At 36.8% G+C, this 10,295-nt stretch overlaps 1 protein-coding gene across 1 annotated transcript; it reads left to right on the top strand.

The window, feature by feature from the left end:
- The first annotated feature begins 299 nt into the window (after window positions 1-299).
- Window positions 300-8,968, top strand: LOC108992597 (14 kDa zinc-binding protein). The gene is made up of 5 exons (XM_018967194.2): window positions 300-574; window positions 2,220-2,277; window positions 7,409-7,498; window positions 8,180-8,297; window positions 8,435-8,968. Exons 1-5 carry the CDS (start codon window positions 462-464, stop codon window positions 8,500-8,502), a joined length of 447 nt encoding a protein of 148 aa, XP_018822739.1. The 5' UTR covers window positions 300-461; the 3' UTR covers window positions 8,503-8,968.
- Window positions 8,969-10,295: the final 1,327 nt, after the last annotated feature.

Below are 10,295 nucleotides of genomic sequence, written 5' to 3'. Positions count from 1 at the left end.
GTCTCTACCTCAAAATGAAATCAATATAAATCAGTGAACATGAAAGAATATGAAAGTTGTCAATTGAGCAGATCAGTTACAAAAAATTCTTATATAGTTCGAAAGATTGGATGGTATGATATCATACCACAAAATTTTTTTATGATATGATATATTATTAAAATTATTTATATAAATATTAATTTTAAATGGAATGCCAGTCACAAGAGTGTCACGTGTTTATGTGCTGCTTCAACTAGAGGCTTTGACTTCAAATATTTTTTTAAATATATTGATTGGTCGATATGAATAGAGCAAATACGAAATGGTGTGGCGACGCCCTATTGGCCAGAGTGGAAAAGAGGCTCCAGGAGAGAGGGATGAGAATCGGTCGTGACTTCTGCGTAGAACAAAAAAGAGAACCCGTTGGGGTTTCGGCCTACGGGGACTTTAAAAAGGGAGCAAAGGGATAAAGAGAGCTGATGAGTGATGAAAGCATAAGTGGCCGAATCGCTCTCTTGAATTCTCACCTGTCTCCAATGGCTTCCGAGAAAGAGGCTGCTCTTGCAGCCGTTCCCTCTGATTCTCCTACCATGTAACCCTTTTTTTTTCCCTCGACTTCTCTCTCTGTTTACTTGGTTTATCTCCATTATTTTTTTCCAATCTTTTGTATGCCATTCTGATTAGGCACCGGGTTGCATATTATAATAGGCCACTAATCTGAAAAAAAATGGCGCTTTTTCCTCATGCAGTCGTTCTTTTCCTTTTGTGTTTTCCATTGGTTAACTGTATGATGTTTAGACGATGTCGTATGCATATGGGGGATTTTGACTGACCAAATACTACTTTTGTGATTAAGAGATAACGAGAACTTTTTGTGAGTGAATCGGTACTTTTTCATCTTCATGGATGAGTTGTTTGTGATTTATTGTAGTTCACCACCAGGATGTGATGAAGAACAATTATTTTAGATCTTCAAAATGATCGATCATTATCTGCCTTTGTCCTTTGGTTTTCCTTCTTAATGCATGTGATTCTTGAATTATATTTTCCGTCGGATCTAAATTACACCGTAAGATTCATTTCTTAAGGTTAGCTTTAGATTCAACTGGGGCATGTAACGTCACAAGAAAAGTTTAATTCATACTTGTTATTCTCCTAAAGAACTTGTCAAACTTATTAGTGAAGTTCTTTGGAATTGTTATAAAGCTCATTTCCAGCTAGTAAACAATGAATATGAGACTTGACAATCAATACATTTTTATCATATTTCACCCATCTTTATCATAGCTCACTCAAATCTGAATGTCCTTATCAAGACCTAAATGTAGCACTAAATGTATCTTCACCATATTTCCATCCAACCAATGTGAGACTTGTACTCCAAAAGGACCAGATAATGTTACAACTGAAGTTTCTTGAAATCATTGCAGAGCTCAATTCCACCTAGTAAGAAACTAATATGGATTTGACACTTACTCTTCCTTTATCCCCCTCACTAAAATCTATAACATTATTATTCAGGACCCATGTTGTGATGAGCAACCCAGTTTCACATGCTATTACTCGGTTGACTCTAATATTATTTGTAACGATCCAAGAAAAGTGCAAGCCACCTCTAAAATTATACTTCAAAAGGACTAGCCAAGGTCATAGTTGAAGCTCTTTGAAATTAGTATGAAGTTTGGTTCTATGTAGTAAGAAACTAATGTGGGAATTGGCATTAATGCACTTTTATCATACTTCACCCAACCAATGTGGGACTTACTAGGGCAATACAAGGCATTAATGAAGGAATCTTTGGGATTGCATTAATATGTTTGTTATAGCTCCAATCCGGTTATGCTCAAAAGACTCAAGGGTGAGTGTGTACCCAAAACAATAGCAAGGGTTTTGAGAATATTGGGTATTACTTTGAATTGCAAACTTTATATCAGAATTAAACCATTTGTGTTATTTCCTGGGTTTACTTACATTATATAAATAAAATAAATAAGTAAATGCCCATGTTGGTCTAAGCTTTGGATCACTCAACTAACAGTTATTTGAATATTTTAGTGCTGTTGTTAAATTGGGACTCAAATCATTTACAGGTTTACCGCTTTTCCCAACTTGCTTCAATAAGTTGCACCTTTTATTTTTCTTGATCTGCACAATAGATGTTAAATTTGGATAATTAATCTTAAATTTCATTAGCATATCAATCTTCAATTAATCACTTTGCTTCATTTAATGTGCAGATTTGACAAGATCATTAATAAGGAAATTCCATCCAAGGTTGTGTATGAGGACGATAAGGTAAGACCTTGCTCTCTTCCAACTAGTTACCTTTTTAATTGTTTTCATAGTTCATATACTTTTCCCTTCATCATTTTTGGTAAAAGTTTGTTGTTTCAATGGAACTGTAGCTGTATGTATGGGGATCTCCTTCAACTATATTAGAAATAGAGAAGGCTGCTCTTTAGCAGCATAGAAGTGTTATAGATTCATTTTGAATGTCTATGTTAGTGTTATTTAGTTGGTTCACTTTGTGTTTTTTATGATGTGGTCATCATAAAATCTGGGAAGCGGTTGACACAGGAATGATCAGAGCTTTTGGGCCCTGTGGAGCCTCCTTAGTCTAATACTGTTTTTAAAGCTTCAAGAGGCTGAAGGGTGATTGTCTGGTTAGCTGGATGTACTTGTGTTACTCATTTGTTGGATGGCCTGTCCTCTTGAGTTTTTTTATTTTTTTTATAAGTAATGGCCTGTCCTCAGAGTTTGTGAGAGTTTAGTTTGGCTCTATTGTATAAGAGCCTAGTGCTTAGATTTCTGGCCAATCTCTTGGGTTGTTGGAGGATCTATTCCAGGTGCCTTTGGGTAGTTATCACCATTAGGGTTTGGGCACCCCTGATCAGTTTGTTGGGATTTGTTGTATGTCTCTCTTTTTTCAGTGGTAAACTTACCAAAATAAAGAAATACAAATGCTTTGACCTAATTATGTGTTTGGTTGGATAAATTGCCACTTTTGTTTTAGCGGGCTGTATTTTTGTTTTCATTTTTTGGATTGGTAAGTAAAACACTCGCCTGATGAATTTTTGAACCCATGGTCGCACGCCGCATCCTGTACTTATAGGGAGAAAAGATGCCAATCAAACTAGATCTCATTGGTGAGCAAATGACTTTTCAAGGCTGATTGTTCACATGATCTTGTATTCTTGAAGCTTTGCCCTTTTTTGGTGTGCGGATTTGATATTAAAACAATGTATAATCATTGTTTCTAGTGACAGGTGGAGCTTCTAGAATACACTTTGGTTTTTAATTGGATTAGGTATTAAGTGCCGATGACTTCCAAAAGTCTGATAGCAACTTTTGATTTACAGTGAGTCTCTATTCTAAAATTGACTCATCATAATTAAATATTATAAGGAATTGAATTATATGCAGATGGCCATTGTTTATTGAGCACTGTAGCATCTACACATTAATCCGAATCTCCTATTGCACGTTCAAGTGACTTTGGATTGATTGTGCTCAGCACAGCTAGAAAAATAAAAGAATTACATTATTTTCTAAAGAAATTTGTTTGTAAACTTCTGTATGTCAAATAGCTTATCTTTCTTTTTCTCCAAACTATTACTTCTCATATTTCCTATACGTTAAAGGATTCACTTCTTTCTCCTCACATTCTCACATAATTTGAACCCATGTGTGAGGGAAAATAGAATGCTTTGCTTAGCCTATATTGCTTGGTAAACAAAAGCAATAACCATGTCAATTCTTTGTGATTTTGGTGTTCACTTTTTCCGAGAAAACTGCATCTCTATAGTCTATGAATTCACTTACAACGAATTTGAAAATGCTATCTTACCAAATGGGGTTAGCTATCAAATGAATTCGCTTAACTGGAGGGGATGGTAAATGAAGTGCCAATATTTTTAATTGCTCTTACTTATCAAAAAAAAAAAAAAATTTAATTGCTCTTAGCTGATATATTTCCCTTTTTTCCCAAGTTATTTGGTAACTTTTTGTTTACTGTTTTTTCCTTCTGAATAAAATGTTTACCACTAAGATTTTATGAACAAAACATGTAGAGGATCTGATGAACACATGTCTATTTTCTTAAGATTTTAAGGATCACATTGTGCAATATTATGAGCATCTGTTTTCTGAGCGGTTTGCTTGGAGGTCCAAACATGAAGGATTAGTACTGGAATTTTTAAAGGAAGAGATGGCCACGTGGCTTGAGATGCCATTTGAAGAAAGTGAGGTTCATAAAGTGGTAAAAAGTCTGATCAATGATAAAGAAGACATTAAAGAAGACATTATGAATTGATTAAAGAAGACATTATGAATGTATTTTAAGAATTTAGTACCGATAGTAAGTTTGAGCAAAGCCTTAATGCCACCTTCATAGCCCTCATTCCTGGGCAGTGGATATTAATGACTTTCGCTTCATCATTTCTTGTGAATTGGGTATATAAATAATTGCCAAAGCCCTTCAAATTGGTTGATTAGGGCTGTTGAGAGATTATTTTGAAGTCACAAAATGCTTTTTTTTTTTTTTTTCAAAGGTAGACAAATCTTAGACTTTTTTTTTTGATAAGTAAAGGTAGACAAATCTTAGACTTTTTTTTTTGATAAGTAAAGGTAGACAAATCTTAGACTTTGTGCTTGTAGATGGTGAATGATTGGATAGTAGGCTCAACTTAGGTGAGCCAAGGGTGCTTTGCAAATTAATGTGAAGGCTTATGAGCATATTAATTGGGATTTCATTATTTGCCCAAGAGATGTGGTTTTGGAGAAATTGGCGATCTTGGGTAGCACATGTATCTTTGTGCGCTTTTCTATATTAGTGAATGAAACTTTCTTCGGCATCTTTAGTAGCTTTTCCCGATTTGAGACAAGGAGATCTGTTGTTCTTGTTATGTTTTGTTATTGTCATGGAGGCTCTTGACAAAATTCTATCAACTGGTGGTTGTGGAAGTTTTCTCTCTGCCTCTTCTTTGGGTGCCAATATTTTGGTGTGCTAACATTTCACATCTATTGTTTGTGGATGATAACTTGATATTCACCCCGTATTATGTGGTGGACTTGGCTAACCACTGCCTTTTGAGGGCCCTTTTCCTATATTTTGAAGCAATCTCTGGGTTGAAAGTGAATGTGGATAAATCAAAGATAGTTCATATGAGTAATGTTTCTAACAGGGATAGTTTGTCCTCCCTTTGGAGCCTCTTTCAAGGCCAAGTCTATCTTGGATAGTGTGAGTTTGAAGATTAAAGTGCCTATTGGTTGGTCGAAAGAGAATGTATTTGTCTTAAGGTTGGTAGGATCACTCTGATCAACCGTACCTTCACTAATTTGTATGCATATTTCGTGTCCTTGTTGCCCCTTTTCATTAGTGTGGCCAATCAAATAGAGAAGCTACACAAGAATTTTTTACAGAGCATGGACCCATGGTCGATGAAGAGTTCAACTTTTACAACTGGGATAATGCGTTCAGCTTGATTTCTATGGGCAGTTTGGGAGTTTGAACTTACTTTTGTTCAATTGTGCTCCCGTAGGGATGTGGCTTTGGCGTTTCCATCGTGAGAGGGAGGCCTTGTGAAAAGTCATTTAGTTGTGCTTGGGATGGGTGTTATTTAAATGAGGTATATGAGTCACATAGGGTGGTGGTCATGGAAAAATATCAGGAGGGGATGGGAGTTGTTTTCTAATCAGACTAGAGTTGAGATGGATGGCTGTAGGACTAGATTCTGGCATGACTTATATAGTGTGGAGGCATGGTCCTCAAGAAAGCTTTTCCAGAGGTGTATAGTATTGCTCATACGCAGGAGACTTCAATGGCTAATCTATTGGAGTTCTCCTGTGGTGATGTTACTTTTTTTAAGCGGCTCATGATTGAGTGGTTTATGCCTTCATAGAGTTCTTCAATCTCTTGTTATTTACTAGATGAAGGCTTGGAGATGCAAATAAGATTCTTTGGACCCCTACCAAGAAAGGGAAGTTTACTATCCTATCTTTCTATAAGGTCTTATACCCTTATATAGTAACTGGAAGAATATTTGGTGTTCTAAGGTGCCTCTGAAAGTTGCGTTATTTGCTCGGCCAACCTCATTATGAAGATCCTCACCGTGGACAATTTAAGAAAACGCCATATCATTATTTTTGTAGATAAGGAAATGCCATATCATTGTGATGAATTTCTGCTGTATGTGCAAAATGAGCAGGAAACTATAGACTGAATTTTACTCCATCGTCAGATTATCAGTGCTTTATGGAATGGCGTTTTTTCAGTCGAGTTGGGTTGACTTGGTTATGCCCAGAATGATAGTAGACCTCTTTTCCAATTGGAGAGGGTTATATGGCAGCGTACAAAGTGAAGCAGAGTGGAAGATGGTTCTTAGCTGTTTGGTATGGTGTATTTGGAGGAAAATAAATGATGGAAATTTTTAGGATTGGGAGCAGATGATGGAGAAGCTTAAAACTTATTTTTAAATGTGCCCTGTTCCTTTGGACTACTTATATAGATTGTTATGGGTTTAATTTTCACAATTTCACCACGGCACAGGGGGATAAGATGCAGTGGAGGGTTAATGGCAGCAAGAAATGTACAGTCAGGGCGTATTACAAAATATTGATATCACAAGCTAATGCACATTTCCCTTGGAAGTCTATTTGGAGGTTTCGTGTGCCATCTAAAGTGGCCTTCTTTGTATGGACCGTTGCTCTTGGGAAGATACCACGGATAACTTGAGAAAGAGGGGCTGTGTTGTGATGGATTGGTGCTATTTGTGTAAAAAGAATGGAGAATCAGTGGACCACTTACTATTGCATTGTGAGGTGACAAGGTTGCTGTGGGATGAGATCTTTAGAAGAGTCGACGTCGCATGGGTTATGCCTTTGAGGGTGGTGGATTTATTGGCCTGTTGGAAGGAGATCAAGGCTGTCCTCAAGTTGCAGCAGTGTGAAAGATGATTCCGTTGTGCATCATGTGGTGTATTTGGTCGGAAAGAAACGAGCGGTATTTTGAAGATAGGGAGCATATAATGGCGGAGCTGCAGAATTTTTTTATACACACTTTAATGCTTTGGTTTTCAGCCATTGTACTTAATGGAAACAATGTGACGACTTCTTGTCTTTAATTTCTTGATCTTAGAATGTATTTATGTGTTCTTTTGTGTACTTCCTGTGTACACGGCCTATACCTATTTCATTCGTATAAATAAATTTACTCTTATAAAAAAAAAAAATCACATTTTTCTTGTCCTTTTTCCTACTACTAGTTATGCATTCCTCTTGTATAGTTCTTGTGTACATGGGCTATGCCTTATATTTTTAATAAGTAATCGAAATATTTTATAAAACTACGTTCCTCTTTATGATACATTTACTGGTTTAGTGGTCCTGTGATAGCTGCTAATCTTACCATATGGTCTCATTTTGGCAGGTCCTTGCTTTTAGGGACATATCTCCCCAGGCTCCCACACACATACTAATCATTCCTAAAGTGAAGGATGGGTTGACTGGACTATCCAAGGTATATTTTTGTGGCTTTCTCAGACATCAGTTATCAACTATGCTTTGCATGGAGGAAATGACAGAGCGGATGCGACAATTTCCTCTCATCTAATGCAGTTCCTAGTTAGAAAACTAACTTAACTAAAGACATCCTTACTATTTGTTGCAAGATTGAATGGATTGGTAGATTCGCTACTGTTCATTGGATAAAATTCTTTACCTGAAAATGGATGCCAGATAGAGTTTTTATAATTTGCTTGAATTCACTGTGTCTTGCAGTTTATACTTGCTAGTGCCTGTGCATTCTAAGAATTAGATTTGAAATATGCGTTGAAACCTTTTCTGCCTCAACTTTTTACATAATTGGAATTTCGCAGCAAGCAAGCTAGGGATATGCTATGGATATAAATAGGCATGGGATGATCTTTTATCTGGTATAGGTTTGGTTGAGCATTTTGTATATCCTTGCCCATTAAGGTGAATTGTTATGCCATGCAGTTTGTATGTCTATTCATTTGTTTATTTGAATATGTTTTTAATCAGCTTGTGGTGCATCACATTGATTTTTGATCAAGGTGATTCATTTGTGTCCTTCATTGACGTGCCGTACCAAATGAAAATATATAAACCCTTGCGCCGGTTTGTTAAAAAACAGGCAAACATCTAGAACTAGTTTTATGATATTGGCTTTGTTTACCAGGCTGAGGAGCGGCACTTTGAGATTCTTGGCCGCCTTCTTTACACTGCCAAGCTTGTTGCCAAGCAGGAAGGCCTGGATGATGGCTTCAGGGTTGTGATTAATGATGGGCCAAATGGATGTTCGTGTTCTTTAACCTTTGTCACCACCTGAAATTTATTCTAAACATTAGTTCTGATATTGTGGGATTTCAGTTTTGTATTTCTCAAGCATATCGTAGTTCAGCTTTATATTGGGGATGAGGTTGTCTTTTTGCAGGTCAATCGGTTTATCACCTTCACATCCACCTCCTTGGGGGACGACAAATGAACTGGCCCCCTGGCTAAGATTGGAGTCATTTGGACCACGATGGGCGGACAAGGTGTCAATGGCAGTTATTGTGCATTGTCTGCCTCATTGGTACCTATCAATAAGCAAGAAATTTGAAATTGTTGGCTTTGACTTCTAGCATATAACTTAATACCCATTAAAATAATCAGGTGGTTTGTAGTTAAACCATTAACTTGTGTGTTACGTGCGTGTTTTCACGTCAGTACTTCTTGTCATGTGGTGTTTGTGGTGCTCTAGATATTTAAATCAGTGCAGTACACAAGGGAGGTTGAGGTAGATTGCGAAATTCAGGTTGTTGGTATGGCATGTAATTTTCATAAACCGATGGCAACTTTGGATCCTAAACCTAAAACGTTGATGATCAACATTGACGCCTCCTATTTTCAGGACTACTGGGGACAGTTGTCCTTTAATACGCATGCACGTTATATGCGATGCCCTGTTTGATGCCTTTGGTCCGTACCTGTCTCCTTGTGTAGATTTAAAGAAGAAGAATAAATCAAATGATGAGTTTTGAATGATATAAGTCTCCGAAATGCATCGTTGCATAATAGTGTTTACAAGTACATGATAAAACAGAATAGATTTGGAATATTCTTGGAATAATGTTATTCATCATCTCACACAACATATTTTATATATTTTAAAATTATTAATTATTAATTATTAATTTTTTATTTATTTTATTCTTATTAAATTAATTGAGTTGTTCTACTTACTATTTATATTCTACATATTTGTTATAAGAAAAAAAAAAATTAAAATAGGTGAAGTATGTGGTATGGGAGGATGATAGTTGAATTATTCATATCCTTTCATACGTGAACCAGACCCACAAGTTGCACCAATCTTACAACACTTGGCTTGGTGGGCAAAATCATTTCCTCAAACCCACGCACAGAACCCGAGACTACGATTCATCTAGCTGCATCATCCCCTTTACCAAAATAGGAGACCGACTCAGAGCTTCAAGCTCTAGTCAATCATGTCACATACTAAATGGAAGTTCCCCCTGAACTCCCCATCCACAAAATAAACCCTCATAAGTAGCCCTTTTGGGTATAAGGCTGCTTGAAGTTGATTATAGTCAGCACCACAAGATACCTAAGGTTGAGTTGCATTTGGGTGGTGAGGTATTCTCAAGTATTCTGTGAATACTTGAAACTAGGCCTTAAATATCAATGTTCAAGATCCCCTGCCCCCAAGTCGATTCCTGCGACGCACAAGCTCAACCCAGACATGGATTCAATTGAAGTATGAAAAACTCTCTGATTTGTACTACACGTCACCAAATAGGTTCCAGTGAAGTAGAAAATATTAGGTTCCAAGATGAAGATCAATAAAAACACCCCCAAAAAAATTTTTTTCTAGAAGTTTTAGCAATATCAAACACCCACCACTTGACTCAGTGAAACCCACACCTAGCAAGCAACTTCCCTGCCATTAGCATGAAATTGAAACCCATCAATCAATTTCCTCTTTCAACTAAAATCTCCACAACTATTCGGATCACAAGGCTCAAGGCATTGATCATAAACACCAACCTAGCTTCTGCGTATCTCGAGCAATACCACCTCTACCAAATATATAACACATCTTGATGGGAACCAAGGTGGGCCTAGTCTTAAAGATCATTTACAAGTTCCAGATGAGACAATTACAAGATCAAGAGCCAAGAAGATCAATAAAGCAATGCAAGAATTGGTGCAATCCACTTGGGATGAAGCTAGCAAGAGCCCAACACTCAAGATGAGCTTGAAAAAAAGAGAACCAGTTTTGATTCACTTGA

Source organism: Juglans regia, chromosome 4 (genome assembly GCF_001411555.2).
Source record: "Juglans regia cultivar Chandler chromosome 4, Walnut 2.0, whole genome shotgun sequence".
NCBI classification, from domain to species: Eukaryota; Viridiplantae; Streptophyta; class Magnoliopsida; order Fagales; family Juglandaceae; genus Juglans; species Juglans regia.
The sequence above is the reverse complement of the archived record's forward strand: the minus strand, read 5'-3'. Positions and strand labels throughout refer to the sequence as shown.

Coding starts and splice junctions, on each gene's coding strand:
- LOC108992597 (XM_018967194.2), top strand. CDS start 462: ATGAGTGATGAAAGCATAAGTGGCCGAATCGCTCTCTTGAATTCTCAC. Junction 2,278..7,408: donor TTGTGTATGAGGACGATAAG/GTAAGACCTTGC, acceptor TCATTTTGGCAG/GTCCTTGCTTTTAGGGACAT. Junction 7,499..8,179: donor GGTTGACTGGACTATCCAAG/GTATATTTTTGT, acceptor TTTGTTTACCAG/GCTGAGGAGCGGCACTTTGA.